At 42.4% G+C, this 19,093-nt stretch overlaps 1 protein-coding gene and 1 pseudogene across 1 annotated transcript in view; both read right to left on the reverse strand.

The window, feature by feature from the left end:
- Window positions 1-1,277: 1,277 nt before the first annotated feature.
- On the reverse strand, window positions 1,278-3,643 carry LOC146260547 (uncharacterized; annotated as a pseudogene).
- Window positions 1,278-19,093, reverse strand: part of svild (supervillin d) — a 93,370-nt gene continuing 75,554 nt past the window's right edge. Inside the window, exons 27-30 of the mRNA XM_084670814.1 lie at window positions 15,833-15,976; window positions 13,082-13,188; window positions 12,079-12,237; window positions 1,278-1,688 (exon numbers count right to left, since the gene is read on the reverse strand). Of these exons, the coding sequence (XP_084526940.1) occupies window positions 1,602-1,688; window positions 12,079-12,237; window positions 13,082-13,188; window positions 15,833-15,976 (497 nt within the window). The 3' untranslated portion in view covers window positions 1,278-1,601. The remainder of the gene's footprint in view (window positions 1,689-12,078; window positions 12,238-13,081; window positions 13,189-15,832; window positions 15,977-19,093) is intronic.

Here is a 19,093-nt window from a genome sequence, read left to right on the forward strand (position 1 = left end):
ACGCCACTGGTATGGTCATGTTAAATCTTACTTGTGAAAAGTAATCCCCCGATCCCTGTTTGAGATTGTCCGCCGATTTCAGCAGGAATATGCTGCACAGTGCTGGCATCTTTGGGGTTACCATAGATGACGAGCTCTCACTTACGGCCCACATTGCTGCAGTCTCCCGGTCCTGTCGATTCACCCTCTACAACATCCGGAAGATCAGGAGATACCTGTCCGAGCACTCCACCCAGCTGCTAGTCCAAGCACTTGTCCTCTCCCAAGTTGGACTACTGCAACTCGCTGCTCGCTGGTCTCCCAGGATGTGCAACCCGCCCTTTTCAGAGGATTCAGAACGTAGCGGCCCGCCTCGTCTACAATCTACCCAGACGCTCCCACGTTACCCCGCTCCTCATCTCTCTCCACTGGCTACCCATCACAGCCCGTATCAGATTCAAGACCCTGGTACTGACCTTCCGGGCAGTGAACGGGACTGCACCCGACTACATCAAGTCTCTCCTGCAGCCTAACACCCCACCCACCACCTACAGTCTTCTTCAGACAACCACCTGGTGGTCCCACCGCTCAAGACTGCCCGATCCCAACACAAGCTCTTCTCCTGCTTGGCCCCCCAATGGTGGAACCAGCTCCCCACCTCCATCAGGGACACTGTCTCCCCACCTTCAAGAAAAGGCTCAAGACGCACTTGTTCCAGGAGTACAACGGCACTTAGGAATGCTTGGCTGGACCTGATGTTAGTTTCCTCCAGGATCACAATGACTCTTATTGAGAGACTTGTTACTCTTGTAGGTTAGTTATAGCGAAGTTAACTCTTATACTCGCTGTGAAATATTTTACGGTTGATTGTTCTTCTACAGGTACAGTCTTGCACTTTTTGAGGTTCACGTTGTTTAAATTTGTAACTTGTATAACTGCATGCTCATACAGGTCTTCCCTTTGGCACTTGTTTAGTTTTTCACAATGTATGCTTCATGTTTTGGCTGCTTGCAGTGTTTGGGACTACCTCGTTGTTATGATCAGTGAACTATGCTCTTTTGTAAAGCTCTCTCTTGGAAGTCGCTTTGGATAAAAGCGTCTGCTGAATGCATAAATGTAAATAAAATTATGCAGATAGATCAATTTGACAGTCTCTGACAGTAGTGCTTAGCCAGGTAAACTCTCTAATAGTGTTACAACCTGGGATGTAAACAATTTTGAAGAAAATATCAAACAAACCTACTGTGAAGTTATTTCCTTACTTCTGAGGCTTTTCACAAAACACACCACAAAGTCAGTTTTTGAAATGTCCTTAAGAAAGACTTCCTTTTATTTGATCAAATTCATCATATAATACAAGCTGTATAATACACATTTAGAATTCAGTGGTTACATAGTTTGAGCTATATCTGACCAATACAAGTAAAACTACCCATACTGAATAGGCTATTATGCATTTATGTTTAAAAAAGAAAATCTACAAAATGTCCATCTTTGAATATACACTTTTAATAAAAGAACCAGTTAGCTTTAATGCTTAATCATATTATTGCTCTTTAAAATGAAAAAACATGACTTAATACAAAAAGTACTAAATATAAAAAGGTTGTCTTAACTAACTTTTAGAACAGACCCTTGCTCTTCTTCAGGTTCTTCTGTTTCCAGTTAGGCAGGGCAGAAAATTCGACACGACTCATTTCCAAAAGGTCCTGCAATAAATTAATGTGAACAAATAATTACTGTCAGAAACATCCTATTATTATTTTGCAAACTTTTTATATCTATGGTGCATCGGGAAAGTATTCACAGCGCTTTTCACACATTTTGTTATGCTCATGCCTTATTCCAAAATGGATTCAAAAAAGGTTTTCTATATTTGTAGTAGATTTGCAAGAATTAAGAACGAAAATATAACATCTACATAAGGGTGAGCGGTTAGAGAATCGGGCTATTAATCAGAAGGTTGCTGGTTCAATGTCCGACCGTGCTAAATGACGTTGTGTCTTTGGGCAAGGCACTTCACCCTACTTGCTTCTGGGGAATGTCCCTGTACTTACTGTAAGTTGCTCTGGATAAAAGCATCTGCTAAATAACTAAATGTAAATCAGAATTCACAGCCTTTGTTCAATACTTTGTTCAAGCACCTTTAGCAGCAATTACAGCCTCAAGTCTTTTTGAGTATGATGCTACAAGCTTGGCACACGTATTATTGGGCATTTTCTCCCATTCTTCTTTGCAGGACCTCCCAAGCTCCCATCAGGTTGGATGGGTAGAGTCGGTACACAGACATTTTCAGATCTCTCCAGGGATGTTTAATTGGGTTCACTTCTGGGCTCTGACTATGCCACTCAAGGACATTCACAGAGTTGTCCCGATGCCACTGCTTTGTTATCTAGGCTGTGTGCATAGTGTCGTTGTCTTGTTGGAAGATGACCCTTTACACCAGTCTGACGTCCAGAGCACTCTGGAGCAGGTTTTAATCAAGGATGTATCTGTATATTGCTGGATTCATCTTCCCCTCAATCCTGACTGGTTGCCAGTTCATGCCGCTGAAAAGAATACCCACAGCGAGATGCTGCCACCACCATGCTTCACTGTAGGGATGGTATTGGCCATGTGATGAGCGGTTCCTGGTTTCCAGACACGATGCTTGGCATTCAGGCCAAATTGTTAAATCTTTGTTTCATCAGACCAGAGAATTTTGTTTCTCATGGTCTGAGAGTCCTTTGGGTGCCTTTTGGCAAACTCCAGACGGGCTGTCATGTGCCTTTTACTGAGGAGTGGCTTCCGTTTGGCCACTGTACAATACAGGCCTGATTGGTGGAGTGCTGCAGAGATGGTTATCCTTCTGGAAGGTTCTCCTCTCTTCACAGCAACTCAGGAGCTCAGTCAGAGTGACCATCAGGTTCTTGGTCACCTCCCTGACTAAGGCCTTTCTCCCCCAATCGTTGGCCGGGCAGAAACTCTAGGAAGAGTCCTGGTGGTTCTAAACTTCTTCCATTTTAGGATGATGGAGGCCATTGTGCTCATTAGGACCTTCAATGCTGCAGAAATGTTTCTGTACCCTTCCCCAGATCTGTGCATCGATATTATCTTGTCTCGGTGGTCTACAAACAATTCCTTTGATTTCATGGCTTGGTTTGTGCTCTGACATGCACTGTCAACTGCGGGGCCTTATATAGACTGGTGTGTGCCTTTCCAAATAATGTCCAATCAACTGAATTTATCACAGGTGGACTCCAATCAAGTTTTAGAAACATCTCAAGGATGATCAGTGGAAACAGGGTGCATCTGCACCAGGGTGCAGTTAAAATTTGAGTGTCATGGCAAAGGCTGTGAATAGTTATGTACATTGTTGTTTGTTTCTTCTTTTAGATTTGCAAAAATGTCAAAAAATCATTGTTATCATTATGGGGTATTGTGTGTAGAATTGTGAGGAAAAAATAAATGTAATCCAGTTTGGAATACGGCAGTTACAATGTGGAAAAAGTAAAGTGCTGTGAATACTTTTTGGATGCACTGTAAGACAAACACAAACTCATTAGTATGTATATATCTTGCTTGCCTGTAAGGGCGGGTGTCAGCCTGCCCCCACCTCTCATTTGCTAAAGTCTGGAGTTCCGGACGGACTTTCTACTTGATGGCTCTCACATCCTATTGTGTTACTTACTGTAGCCTTGCTAGTCATGTGTTGATAAGGGTCAAGTGGTCTGATTAGTTGTCCTTGTGTATAAAGGTGAAGCATTGTTCTGTGGATTCTTGATCTCCTGAGATGTTCTCCTCAGCTCTGGCTTGTCCTTGTACTCCTTCCTCCCATCTTGCTTTCTATCTCTGGTTTACAATAATCATGGTAGTGTAGGTAATAGTTAACCTTAATTTTGTAAAATGTTTGCCTTGCAATTTTTAAAATTTGTTTGCAATGTTATTAAATGTTTATTTAATTTAACCTTACTTTGACTATTCTTGCTCTGATTTAACCCATAGAGTCAAAGAACTGTAATTAGGGCCAAGCAGCAGCAAAGCTGATGTGGCACCCATTGTTTTTGATAGTTTTATTATTATTATTTTATTATTATTATTGTTAGTATGTATTTATTATTGATAATTGTAACAGATCATCTTCAGACCATACCCACAAAAAGTTATCAAAATTGTATCGATAAGTCAAACTGTTCACGAGTAACTCGCCAACGATTTTGACAAGGAGCACGCCAAAGTGGACGTGAGGCCTTGTCTCTGCAACAGTTTACCGTATGGAGACAAAACTTTGATAATGTCATCACGAGCAAGTCATCTAATCATCTTTCTACCACAATCACCTTGATATGTCAAAATATGACTGAATTACAGCTGTTTATACTTTTGTCTAATCTGACAAAGTGCGCCACGGGTGAAACGGCTTCCTTTTTTAAAATAAAGTAACCGACACAGCATTTCCCTGCAGCGAGAAAAGCTTACTCTGAAGACGGGCTCCTTTGAAACGCAAAGTCGTGGGATCGAATCCAGCCACAGTCATCAAGCAAGTCTTGAAACCAGATTATCTATTTAGCGAAGCCAGGTATGCCACAGTAGCTGTCTAGCAGTATAATCATAATGGTAAAGATATGTTTCATTCTCAGAACATTTATACTCAAGAAGAGTCAGATTTATTGTGTTTTGTAGATATAACGCTGCTATATCTAGCCAGCACATTTTGTCTCAAAAAGACATGAATGATTTTATGAAAAGTTTTGCTTTGCTTCTTTAGCTATTGAATTTCCATATTGAATGCTGCTTGGCCCCTTCATTGCTATATTTCCATTGATATTCATATAATATGGTTCATGCTAATACACTGTTCAGTTTCCCGTCTTCCTTTAAACCAGAGGTCTTCAACCCTGGTCCTCATGGACGCCCTGCCCTACATGTTTTAGATGTTTCCCTGCTACAACACACCTGATTCAAATGAATGGTCGTTAACAGGCTTCTGCATAACTAGGTAATGACCCATTGATTTGAATCAGGTGTGTTGGAGCAGGGATACATCTAAAACGCGCAGGACAGGGGGTCCCTGAGGACCAGGGTTGAAGCCTATGCTTTAAACCATAGGGTAATTTTTATTTTATTTTTTGCCAATATTCAACCCCCTACACTTGCATACATTTTCAATCTTTACACATTATTCACATTTACATTAGGCAGAGCCAACTTTTTGCTTTAACAGCTTTGTACCAGTGTCACAGAGGGATTTTGGCCTATTCCTTTTGGCAGATTTGCTCCAGGCTGTTCAGGTATATGGGCCGTAATTTATATACCATATTTATATACTTCACAATGCTTCAAATATGTGTCGGACTGATGCAGGTTGTCTTATAGCTTTTCCCTGTAATTTGTTTCATTCTTTCTACCAGAGATGAAATGTCCCCCAAAAATCATATCAGTCCGCGGTGAAGAAAAGAAAAAGCGAACAATATTTGCACTCGATCCTAGATATGCGTGTTTTATCACACAGTATTTTTGCACTGACTACATAGCATTGACACTGTATGTATTAAGTTGTTGGAGCAAATCGCATCTTCCAAAAACAGCCTGACCTGTTTACCAGGTCAAACAAACAAAATATAATCTTGTGTACAATACAATACAATGCCCAAGATTAGCCTATTCATTCTATTTACTCTGTGGATGTAGGCTTAAACAAACATATTACAAAAACGTAAGCCGAACACACAGAAGGCAAGCTTAAAAGTTGACAACTACTTATGAAACATAATATATAAGGGTACTCAAGACCAAATCTGCCGATTCACTACTTGATTAGGAGGGGTGGATGGTATAGTAATTTGTACAGACAAACACAGCCTACATACAGCTGGACCGTGATGCAAATGCAATCACATCACGCGCCTACAAATTAACTGGAAGCTTAGGTAAACAAGAACACATTTTTAGTTAGTGTTTTTTTTGGCTCCCTGTCCTGCATGTTTTAGATGTTTCCCTGCTCCAAAACACCTGATTCCAATGATTGGGTCGTTATCTAGTTTTGCAGAAACCTGCTAACGACCATTCATTTGAATCAGGTGTGTTGGAACAAGGAAACATCTAAAACAAGCAGGGTAGGGAGGCCCGGGGACCGGGAACCCCTGCACTCTATGATCCCTGATCACCTGCTGTACTTTCCATATGTAATTGTATGTCGCTTTTAATAAAAGCATCTGCAAGTGAATAAAATGTAAAGTCCTTCTTGTTTGACAATGGAATTTTGAGGAAGTCTTTTCTTGGTGGTGCCTGGGAAATGTGATGCAGGGTTTCCCGCAGCACTTTCCAGTTGAGGCAGCCGCCCAAGCAACACACGCCTGCCGCCTTAACTACGTTGTCCTTAAAAAAAAAAAATTATGCTGTGTTACTCTGTCCTGTTCAGTGTTTCCTGTGTGTTGAATTTCTGCCGCCAGGGTATCAGAAATAGGGCTGTACAACATTTTTGGCCGTCTATCAGCAGTGATTGTTAGAGTGCATGACGGACAATAGCACGGACACGTGCTTCACACCGCAGTTGAGATTGCGTGTGTGCGTCCTTGAGAACTGTAGCGTAAATCGTATAACTTATGTTGTTGTCAGTTCATTTAAACCTGTTGTTGTATTAGTCTATAGTTCTTGCTAATTTAAATTAAGCTAACTGGTGATTTTTGTTGTTTGTATTCTTTCCCTGTTGCTACAGTAAATTGCGCGTCTGTTGATTTGATAGCGGTTGCTGCCTTTGCTCACACAGCTTCCCTGCTCGACTTTTTTTGTGTAGATTGGACTGTGAAACTGTAAAATTATGAACTTTGTGACATGACATGAAGACATGGCTGCCGCTCGACTATGCGGTCTACCGAGCGACATTCTCACTCAAATTTCAAGACTTTCGTGCCCTAAATCAAAATTCTGATGTGACAGATCAAGGGGTTTTGGACAGACCTGCCCCCACTGCAAAAACAATTCCTACAGGAAACACTGCTGTTAGCTCCGTTTCATTCCAAGCCGTCCCTTCTCTGCTCTCTTCACCTTAACTAAAACATTTTCTGCGGGAAACCCTGTGATGCATTCCCGATTACTGATCCAACTGTGTTCACTAGGATACCCTAATATTAACTACATGTTGTACCCAAATCTATGCATTTGTATTATTTTGTTTCTAACTTTTGTCGAATGCTCAGCAGGGCTAACTGCCATGCTTTTGTCATTTGCAAGCCATGATGTCTCTCGAGGAAAAAACAATATCGCACTTGCACAGTCGTAGCTAATTTTGTCATTGGCGGGTCAAATTCTCTGGGCAGGCAAAGCAGAGAAAAGGGAGGTAACTTTTCCCCTTATGACGACATAAGGGGAAAATTCCAGATCAGCCCATCTGAGCTTAAATTTTCTCAAAGTCGGAGCAGGATCAGGGTTGGGTATTGTTTGGATTTTTACGATTCCAATACTTTTAAAACAATTCCGATTCCTAAATGATTCAGATTCTTGAAAAACAAAAAAATGACATAAAAGGCTTTTTTTTATCATTACAAAATATTTAAATTGAACTTTTAAAGTAGCTTACTTAAATATATAATAAGTAAACCTTAGTCACCTAACACACAACTACAATAATTTAACAATAAATAACAGTTACCCTATTAACAAATAACAATAAAATAAATGTTGAGTTGGTATGCTAACTAAACCAGCTTCAAACTTTTGCAGTTCTTAGGCAGAAAAATTACCATATTTGCCTTACGACAACTCTCTAAACTTATGACATGTCCTGCACAGGAGAAAACTCTCAGATGGTGTCGAAGAGGCCTGTACACACAGGTAGGTTTGTCTTAGGTTTGTATAGGTGTTGTCTTAGGTTAGTATCAGTTTTTTTTTAGGTTAGGCATTTTAAATGCACTAAAAGCTAGCTTGCTAACGACAGACTAGCAGAGCAAGTGTAATAAGTTTACTAGCAATCACGTGCAGTGAATGGTTTATGCTTTTACGTCCGTTTTGGTGAGCCCAGTGCAAAAATGTGACATTTTAAAAGTCGCCGACATTTACGGTAGCTAGCTAAAGGCAGACTACAGAGAAAGCGTGATACTTTAACGTCCGTTTTGGAGAGACAGAGGCAAAATATTTCAGTCGACACATTAAGTGGAAGCGAAATTAGGAACCGAAATTTGCGTTCTAATCTGGTCCGATTCCTACCAGTTGCGTAGGAACCGGTTCCATAGTGGAACCGGGTTTTGGTACCCAACCCTAAGCAGATACCCAGGGCTTGTTTTACACCTATTGCAACTTCTAGCCACTGGTGTACTAGGGATGTCACGAGAACCGATACTAACAATACCTTTTGATGCTAAAATAACAAAACACCGACGATGCCCATTTATTTGAAGCACCGTAAGCTCCGTGAGCGCCGATGCCAGATGTTAGCATCGGTGCTGCGCCTCTTCTGGAACTGATGGGGGCAGTATTCAGGAGTGTTCCAGTTGACGTTTACAGTCAGAAAACCAAGATGGAAACTGCAGCTGCAGCGATCGCCCCACCTCGACTTGTTTACAACAAAGGCACAAAAAGTCGTGTTTGGAAATAGCCTACTTTGCGTTTGAGGCAGATGACCGTGGCGCTATAATTAATCTGCAGAAGCCACTATGCAGAAGATGCTACCGTATTCTTCAGATCAAGGGAGGTAATACTTCCAATTCAGCTAAGCAACTGAAAGATCGTCATCCGGATTTGTTTAAAGAATTCAAGGTGAGCCTCTCCAGAAGAGGCGCAGCACCGATGCTAACATCTGGCATCATAGAAGTTCTGAATACATCCAAAGAATGCACTTTTTATGTTTTTTTATCTGTCATACACGTTACACAATGTTTGAGATGGTGGGCACTAGTGTTACAATGGCTTATGTTATGTACGTAGTTTAGGTTAGCTATGCTAGTTTTAAAGTTAGCCTTTTAACGTTAGCCTATAGCCTACCTTGGTTAGAAGGTAAAGTCATGGTCATGGTTAGCTGAATGCCTTAATTGCACTGTATTATGTTGTGCTATGCTCTGTTGCACATGTTTTGTATGTCTTATGACATTTTGCTATTTTTCCAAATATTTTAATAAATAAGTTCATGTTTCAAGTTCAAGTACATGGAATCTTAGAAAATCCTTTTTTTTACCATGGTATTTTACCACTGAATTTTTGGTGTTGTGACACCCCTATGGGCTACCACAGGCAGGCTAGTGGAACTCATATTCATGTTAAAAAACCCCATAAAGTGAAATTGTCATACCATGGAACCTTTAAGTTAGATAACACTTTATTAATCCCTGGAGCCTCATGACAGAAACTTCCTAAGGCAGTGTTCACACTTGACTTTTTTCAGAAAAAGTGCTGCCTTCAGCACCTTTTTACATGCAACCCTATGGGAAAAGGAAAAAGGCGGACGCCTGAAGCGCTGGGTGACGTCAAGCGCAGCGGCGTAACAATGACTTGGCGGGCCGAGTGCAGATCTCACCAACGGGCCCCTTAACCGACCTATCGTCAGGCTAAATTATTGAGTGTTGAACTTAGTGAGGCGCATGGAAATGTATTTATTATCAGTGTTATGTCGGAACACGTTCATGAACTCGTTCATAATTTTGGTGAACATGAACTGAACGTAGCCTACTGTATTACTGCCTGATGAACGATACTGTGCAGTGGATGCATTATTCTGGTGTCTGTAAATGGCACGTTCACTCTTTTTAATTTGTTTAATAAGGTGCCAGATTTCTAGAGACTTCCAGACTAAAAACACACCGTTAACAGTCTTGTGTCCAGGGTTGCCCAACCTGTCAATCGCTGCGTGTGCTTTCTTTCTTTCTTCTACTTACTATGCCTGGCAAGTGTGAGAACGCCGAATTGCGTAGAGGCAGAGAGCGGTATTGCAGACGGCAGCCACATATTGAAAAAAAGAACTGAACTAACCTAGTTCATTATTTGGAGCTTCGAACTTAGTTCAAAATTTTGAATTATGAACTATGAGCTGAACTAGTTCATGTAGAAAGTGAACTTTCCCAACACTGCTTATTACAATACACATTGTGAATGTTTGATTTTATTTTTGTTAGCTAGATATGCTAGCTCAGTGGTTCCCAAACCCGGTCCTCGGGACCCCCTATCCTGCATGTTTTAGATGTTTCCCTGCTCCAACACACCTGATTAAAATGAATGGGTCGTGATCCAGCTCTGCAGAAGCCTTTTAACGATCATTCATTTGAATCAGGTGTGTTGGAGCAGGGAAACATCTAAAACATGCAGGACAGGGGGTCCTGAGGACCGGGTTTGGGAACCACTGTGCTAGCTTAACGTTTAGCCTATCTAGCTTTAGCTATTTTCCAACAACATCCTGCACATTGTTTTCAATATCTAACCTGGCTGCTGCTTTATGCCTATACGTGCATTTAAGGACGTTTAATAGTCATGTCTAAATGCATTCATATACCAGACAGTAAACGTTAAGCCTACTCTGGTGGATGACTTTCACTTATTGCTGTTGGGCTGGGGGTCAGACTTAGCGTCATCTTGAACACCTCGCCACAAATCCATGTCATGTCATCATGTGTCATCATTTCATGACACATGATGGGGCCCCATGATGCGTCCTCTTGAACACCTCGCCACAAATCCAAATGAAGATAATTTTGCCAGCTTTGCCACCCTTTCATCCTGCTCTTTGCGTTTGTGCCACTTCCTGCAGCCACGTTCGTGTTTGAATGAAGGGCATGGGGTAGCCTACTTACCGCAATTAGCCTACTCAACACGCAACGCAATGCAACACAACAGGATGGCAAATGATCACAACGTGTGGGTGGGCTATAGAATATTTGACAACATATTACCCAGACAATATTACTTCATAAAAACGAGATTTGTTTCATTCAGCAAAAGGCAAATGAGGCAAAATGAATTATTTGCTGTTGTTAAGACTGACTATTGTTAAAATGTTTATTGGGCAGGTGAGAATAACCGATACCATTATTGAGAAATATTTGCAAATTGATCGGACTGGATCATGTTAACCTTTCTGTGATTTACGCGGAGAGAGGGGCCCGGTCAGTTCTTCAGGTAGAGTTCTCACTGAGATCGAGGACAGGCCCCTTTTCGCCACGGGCCCCAGTGCAGCTGCACTCCCTGCACTCCCTATAGTTACGCCACTGGTCAAGCGCCTTTTTGACAGCTGACCAATCAGGACGAGGAGAGTAGGTATGAGTGTACCTTCCCTAGTAACCTTCTACCTTAGTTACCAGGCTATGGCTCCTCAAATGCTAAAGCTAAAGCAAGTCATTGAATTTTATTGGCCATAGTGTCTAGCTGTTGATAAGTAACCAACGGAAAATAACGGATAATAATGTATCGCTAGAATGTATGATTCCCGTTCAGGTTACAAAAATTCTCATCAGAAAGGTGCTTGATGTCACCCAGCGCTTTTCTGAAAAGGCAGAAGGTGCTCAAGAGGCGCAAAAAAAACCAAAAAACAAAACAAAAAGAAGTGTGAACATGGCTTAAGTCTGAAATCTTATCTCAGTTAAGGATGACAATTTGGATTTTGGGGTAGTAGAAACATGCTTCCTAACTCCATTTCGGAAAAAATCCTATATAATCCCAGGATAGGAATTTAGCTATTACAGAACCATCCTAATTTAGGAATTTTCCAAGTTAGGAATCCTAAATTAGGATGGCATTGACACTGTCCTAAATTAAAAAAAAACTGGTAAAATTGGCAGCATCATTCTGGTTTGGTCTTTATGGCAATGAAGATGAGGAACACGTACATAGAAATAAAATGATTGAGAGGTTACTCAAACCAGAAACAATTAAGTAAAATTTGACTTGAATATTGAACAGACAATGCATTTTCTTTGAGATTAAAACATTTAGTTAATGCAATACAAAGTATAAAACTAAATATATTCGTACTATTCATATTTTTTGCCTACCTTCCACATGAGTCCAAATTCCCCCAAAATGATAGAGAATAACCCTTTTGCAAAAAATCATCAATATCAAGAGCAGAAAAGATGCGTCTAGAGGTTTTGGTGTAGACGTAGGTTTTGGTGTTTGGTTAGTTTTTAAGTGGTTGTTTACCTTGAAGTCCTGGTCTGAGAGGTAGATCTCCAGGTGCAAGGGGTCCACTCCCTCAGGCAAGGGCTTGGAGGTTAGCTCCTCTATGGAGTACTCATCCTTATTTAGCTTCGACAGCACATCTTGCACCAGGGTCACCTTGTTCCTTGTTGTAGTTTCCCCCTGAACAGACACAGGCAGGTCCACACACACACAAACATGAACACACACACAAACACACATAAATATATATATATATATATATATATATATATATTTACGCAATAACTCATGGCAGGCTGTGGTATATGGTAATATTACAGCTGATGGGCGTTGTTAGGCCCCATGCAAAGCAGATACAATAACCATAGATTATGGCCTGATGTGATCTACACATTTAGTCATTTAGTCATCTATAGCTTTTATATAGTGGCAGTTTGGCATATTATTTTTCACCACAGGCTAGTTAGATATATTTTATTATTTGGCTATTTATATACATGAATTAATATATTGTCACTTATTGTGAAACGGTCCATTATGATGACTTTGAAATCGTAGTTTGTTAGAATTGCATTTTTTTCCCTCAGACGTGGCAAAGAAATTTGATGTCATAGCTGTGGTATTTAGTTAATATATCACAACTATTAATCAATCAGATTGCGTGATTTGAGGTACCAGTTTTGTGAACATTTATCTACAGTATTTAGTCCAGGTGTAAATAGCTTAGATGGAAAAGGTGTTTTTATATTTGCCTACAAGAACATGCAAGTAATCTTGCCAGCAAATATTAACACATTTATTCTGAATGTTCCTCCTATAATATTCAGGATCTTCTGATTTAACACTTAAGGGTTTACGCAAAACACATTTTACTTCACAGCAGGTGGGTTGTAACACTTGTCATCAAATTTTACAGTGGTAATAAGTGAATCTGTGGTAAATAATCTCTGTAATAACACCAGAAATCTGTGTGTGTGTGTGTCTGTGTACTTTTTAGAATTAGATTTTAGCTCAGGTCTTTTACCTGAGTGGTGATGTCCCGCTCCCAGTAGGGGAAGATGTTGGTGAAGGTAAGTGGCTCAGAGCCTGCTAAGATGACATACGCCTGAGGAGGGCGCCGTTTGTTCTTTTCTGGAGCACCACATGAAATACAAAGCAGTAACCACTTGTCACTAAATTAAAGTTCCCTTTTTTTAACTATAAGAAAAGATATACATAGTTATTCTGGTCTCTAATTGCATGAATATCTATATAATAAATACATCCTTCCTTCAATTTTCACCGGGCTAAGCAGGGTTTTCCAGATGTCCCTCTCCCCAGCAACACTTTCCAGCTCCTCCTGGGGAGGCGTGTCAGGCCAGATGAGAAATATCATCCCTCCAGCTAGGTCTGGGTCTACCCCAGGTTCTCCTTACATTGGATGTACCAAGAAAGCCTCCAAAGGAAGGCGCCCAGGAGGCATCCTGGTCAGATGCCCGAACCACCTCAACTGGCTCCTTTTGAAGCAAAGAAGCAGTGGCTCTATCCAAGCTCCTTCAAGATGTCTGAGCTACATACCCTGTCTGTAAAGCAGTCTGAGCTCCTCCCCCTGTCTCTAAGGCTAGCTGAGCTCCTCCCACTGTCTCTAATAATGTGTGAGCTCCTCCCCTGTCTCTAATGCTGTCTGAGCTCCTCCCCCTGTCTCTAACACCGTCTAAGCTCCTCCCCCTATCTCTCAGGCTGTCTGAGCTCCTCCCACTGTCTCTAATGCTGTGTGAGTTCCTCCCCCCGTCTCTCAGGCTGTCTGAGCTCCTCTTCCTGTCTCTCAGACTGTCTGAGCTCCTCCCACTGTCTCTAATGCTGTGTGAGCTCCTCCCCTGTCTCTAAGGCTGTCTGAGATCCTCCCCCTGTCTCTCAGGCTCTGTGAGCTCCTCCCCCTGTCTCTCAGGCTCTGTGAGCTCCTCCCCCTGTCTCTCATGCTGTGTGAGCTCCTCCCCCTGTCTCTCAGGCTGTGTGAGCTCCTCCCCCTGTCTCTCAGGCTGTGTGAGCTCCTCCCCCTGTCTCTCAGGCTGTGTGAGCTCCTCCCCCTGTCTCTCAGGCTGTGTGAGCTCCTCCCCCTGTCTCTAAGGCTGTCTGAGATCCTCCCCCTGTCTCTCAGGCTGTGTGAGCTCCTCCCCCTGTCTCTCAGGCTGTGTGAGCTCCTCCCCCTGTCTCTCAGGCTGTGTGAGCTCCTCCCCCTGTCTCTCATGCTGTGTGAGCTCCTCCCCCTGTCTCTCAGGCTGTCTGAGCTCCTCCCCCTGTCTCTAATGCTGTCTGAGATCCTCCCCCTGTCTCTAATGCTGTGTGAGCTCCTCTCCCTGTCTCTCAGGCTGTCTGAGATCCTCCCCCTGTCTCTCAGGCTCTGTGAGCTCCTCCCCCTGTCTCTCAGGCTGTGTGAGCTCCTCCCCCTGTCTCTCATGCTGTGTGAGCTCCTCCCCCTGTCTCTCAGGCTGTGTGAGCTCCTCCCCCTGTCTCTCAGGCTGTGTGAGCTCCTCCCCCTGTCTCTCAGGCTGTGTGAGCTCCTCCCCCTGTCTCTCAGGCTGTGTGAGCTCCTCCCCCTGTCTCTAAGGCTGTCTGAGATCCTCCCCCTGTCTCTCAGGCTGTGTGAGCTCCTCCCCCTGTCTCTCAGGCTGTGTGAGCTCCTCCCCCTGTCTCTCAGGCTGTGTGAGCTCCTCCCCCTGTCTCTAATGCTGTCTGAGATCCTCCCCCTGTCTCTCATGCTGTGTGAGCTCCTCCCCGTCTTTAAGGCTGAGCCCAGTCACCCTACGGAGGAACCTCATTTCGACCGATTGTATCCACAATATCGTTCTTTCGGTCACTACCCAAAGCTCATGACCATAGGTGAGGGTTGGAACATAAATCGACTGGTAAATCAAAAGCTATGGTACAAAGCCAGCATCACTGCAGATGCCTCATCGATCCACCTGTCAGTTTCACGCCTTTTCTCCCGTCACTAGTACACTAGAACAAGATCCCAAGATACTTAAACTCCTTTGCTTGGAACAGCTCACTCAAAACCCAGAGAAAGCATTCCACCTTTTTCCAACCATGGCCTCAGACTTGCAGGTGCTGACCCTTATTCCGGCCGCTTCACACTTGGCTGCACTCTGCCCCAGGGCAACACTGGCGGAGTCCAACACCCACTGGAAACGTGTTCTACTTTTGGGCCGAGAATGCTGACACAGCTCTCACTTTGGTTATACAGGGACCGGATAGCTTGTAGTACAGGCCCCGGTACCGCAGACTCCCGCAGTTCCTCCCACAGGGTTCCCCGGGGGACATGGTTGTAAGCCTTCTCCGAGGCCACAAAACACATGTAGACTAGATGGCCTAAACAACTCTGCAAGGGTAAAGAGTTTGTCCACTGTTCCACGGCCAGGACGGAATCTGCATTGTTCCTCCTGAATCCACGGTTCGACAATCAGTTGGACCCTCCTTTCCAGCACACTGGAATAAACTTAATGATAAACAGAGGACACCCTCCGGTCCCCCTTTTTGAAGATGGTAACCACCACCTTACACCGTCCTACATATTCTATTCATGAGATACAAAACCAAAACATAAAAAAAATGATTAATCAAGTTCTCTGTTTATTACTCTAATATACACATTTTTTCAAACAAATCCACTGTCATCCAATGTCATCCCTTTTAGCAATCTTCTAAAAGTAATAAATGGTCCATGTTTTTGGGCTGACAAACAGCTGTCTACTCCAGCATATCACTACTTTTAGTTGTCCTCCTGATGAGTCCTAACCTTTGCAGTACTGCAGTACAGTCTCCATGGCACACTTCCTCTGGTTGTCCCAGCGGATCTTTGCGGAGCCAGTACATGCCGTGTCTTCTGGCTGCTGACCCTGCCACATGTACACTTCCATGTGGTTGTCCAGAAGGAAGATGGCTACACAGAGAGGGGCAGACAAGAAAAAGTAAATATTTAGGTGTGCTCACTCTCAGCAAGACATTTACATTTAGTCATTTAGCAGACGCTATTATCCAGAGCGACTTACAGTAAGTACAGGGATATTCTCCCCAAGGCAAGTAGGTTGAAGTGCCTTGCCACACTTTATATCACATATATATTGTTATTGGGTATGCTTGCCGAAAGGCAAGGAAAAACCTGTATTCTCTCTCATATATTTATTATTTATTATTATTTCCTTGTCCCTCAATTTTTCCACGAGAATCACAATGTCGATATCTAAATTGGTCCCGAAAGCATTGCTTGTATTGGATTTTACGTTCATTTGCATGGTTTAGATTTATTTTAAGTTATTGTGGAGAAGAGTGAAGCAAACGGTGGCTAACTGTCGGAAAAATTGAATATGTAACCTTTTATTCTGTATAAAATGATACTGTTTAGCTTTGTGTGCAAAGAGAGGCCTACTTTGGGTAACACTAAGCTTACATAAACAAGGGGACCTGGGCTGACCACTATCTTACTGGAGGAGCCATAAAATATGTCAATCATATGGTCAAGGTTCGAGGGGTCAGAGAGCGCACACACGCACTCGCACGCATGCGCGTTTAAGGTCTATGCAAGGGAGCCAATGAAAGAAGAGCCATGGGACATTTGCATGCCTTTGTTTTAACCAATGACTGTCAAGAGCGGTTCTGTTTAAATAGGTAGCTAGCACAACATGCTAGCGGACAAACTTTGTAGCACCATGGCGTGTGATGTTTCGTCTCCTTGCGGCCGCAAGTAATAAAGCTTTCTTAACTTATTCACCGACTGACTGTGCAATGCTTGGTAGGTTAATATTTCTGACACTAACTAGCTAGTCACAGTCACTAACATCACAAATCTATGCGCGATTACCTATAGTAGAACATTCGTTTAGCTAGGCTAGCTATCTACACGGCAAGACAGATGCAAAAACACCACAGGCAAAGGCCAGGGTGATAACATGTAGCTAGCTATGTTTCCATGCTGTGATATCAACACCCTGTATTTTTGAACGCCCTTCGACTGGTTAGCTCCTGCGATTCCCACACAGCGGTAGTCTAGTATTTAGCTAGTTTAGTTGTACAACTTACTGGCGGTGAAGTCTGAAAATAGGATCAAATTGGAACACAGCTGGTTTCTCCAGTAAAGGATGTAGACTGCTAGACTGGCTCTGCCCTCCTATGTACTTCCGCTCAATTCGGATTTTGCTTCTGTTCTTGGTCTGGCCATTCGGTACGTAAGTCAGATTTTGCAGGTTAATTTTCTTCCGGCGAATCAGCGAACAGAGGAAGTGCCTGAGAACTTTGACGTTAATGTTGTGCGCTAGTTTGTGTTGTAGTTCCGTAATGGCGGCGGAGAAAGATGCGATCAAAGCCATTCGGTCCGTTGTGGCAACACTGCCGAATATCTATAAACTAAAGCCGGAGCAAGAACAAGTTTTGCTGAGTTTTGTTGGTGGCCATGATGTTGTGGCCCTCCTCCCCACGGGGTTTGGGGAACAGTTTGATTTTCTAGCTACGGCAGCTAGCTCTGTTACAGTAGTGGTGAAGGAATTGGCTAAGGCGAACACTAGCGATTGGTTATGGCAGATCAGAGTGGCTCTGGGCAGATCCAATTAGTTTTTAACTTCAACAGAGTACCCGCCTACAAGGAAGTCAACGCTTGTCAATGGAGCGAGGCCAGACTCTCTGTACAAATGAAATGTACGAGAGTCTGGTTAGGACCAGGCTCGTAGACTGCAACCAAATGGTCGCATTTTGCTGTTGTTGTTACTGACAATGTTTGCTTCCAGTAAACTTGTTAAAGTAACCAGTTTTCCAGAAATACATTTCAAGCTTAGCTTGTACCAGAATCGCGATTGCAGTGAGTGGCACATAACGTGAAGTAACATAGCATTTTGTTTGAGTCTTAACTTGTTTAGTCGGGCAAGTAATATTCTCTTCCACTTGCCCTACAAAAAAATCGAATTGTCCCAGACAAGCGTACAAGCCTAACCCAGGCAAAGAAAGCTTAATAGTTATTTTGGTAACCGAAATCTTCCATAATGCAGACTTACCATAGCCTACTGTCAACTTTATATTCAAACAAAATGCCACGAAATTCACTTTGTCTTCAATTTAACATCAGTTTACAAATGTGGCCTGTGTTTTATATGTTCACCCTACAAAACCAAACGCCTATTAATGTATATAACGTGATCTAACAACGCTCGGTAATAATGTCATAAATGTAATAAATAAAAGCTTGAGAACTGGGTCTAAAATATACTTTATTGAACATTTGCCTTTGAAAGGGGCATATTAACAGAACTATATAGGCTACAAGACGTTTCCATCAGATATAAGTGGGGATGAAACATAGTCATTGAGGACCTTCATTGTCCCACAAAAGCAGTCTGGCTTGATGACACGATCAACAAAAGAATAATGGGTGTGTTTAACAAAAGCTTCTGAACGCAAGACTAATATTATTTAAATATGTATCATTTCCTATTGTGGTTATCAGTTAAAGTATTAATCTTCGTCTTTGCTCCAGATAGACATGTCAACAACACATAATATATTTGCTTCAAGCAGAGGGGCGAGGGGTGGGGGCTTGACTGTCCCCCCTGAATGAAATCCTAGGGGAAACACTGCACATACATGATACTGATGACCATTTCCGGAGGACGTCTTCTAACCAATCAAAGCTTTTGCAGTATGAACTGACATGCTGTCCATCCAATCAATACTATCCAGAGAGCATTATTGGGGTTGAAAGACTCTTCAATAGCTCCATGTGTTGACAAATTTGGGGATGTTTGTTGTTGGATAGACATTGAGATAGTAATAGTTGAGCATTTCTGTAATATTATTCAGTTTAAACAAGTTTTTCTAATTATAGGAGATGTAGGAATTACAGTATAAATAGTTTTCTTGGTTTTAGAAATGCACTTCTGTTTTTAGTTGCTATTTGCTATCTAACCCTACCAAACATTTGGAACCCCTTTAGTCTCTGGGTTACACAGAAAAGACACTAATTAAGTGCGAAGGTGCGGGTGCACACAAAAGCAGGGAGCATATACAGTACATG

The sequence above is a fragment of the Hypomesus nipponensis genome, chromosome 13, assembly GCF_054491055.1.
Source record: "Hypomesus nipponensis isolate SF chromosome 13, ASM5449105v1, whole genome shotgun sequence".
Classification (NCBI taxonomy): Eukaryota; Metazoa; Chordata; class Actinopteri; order Osmeriformes; family Osmeridae; genus Hypomesus; species Hypomesus nipponensis.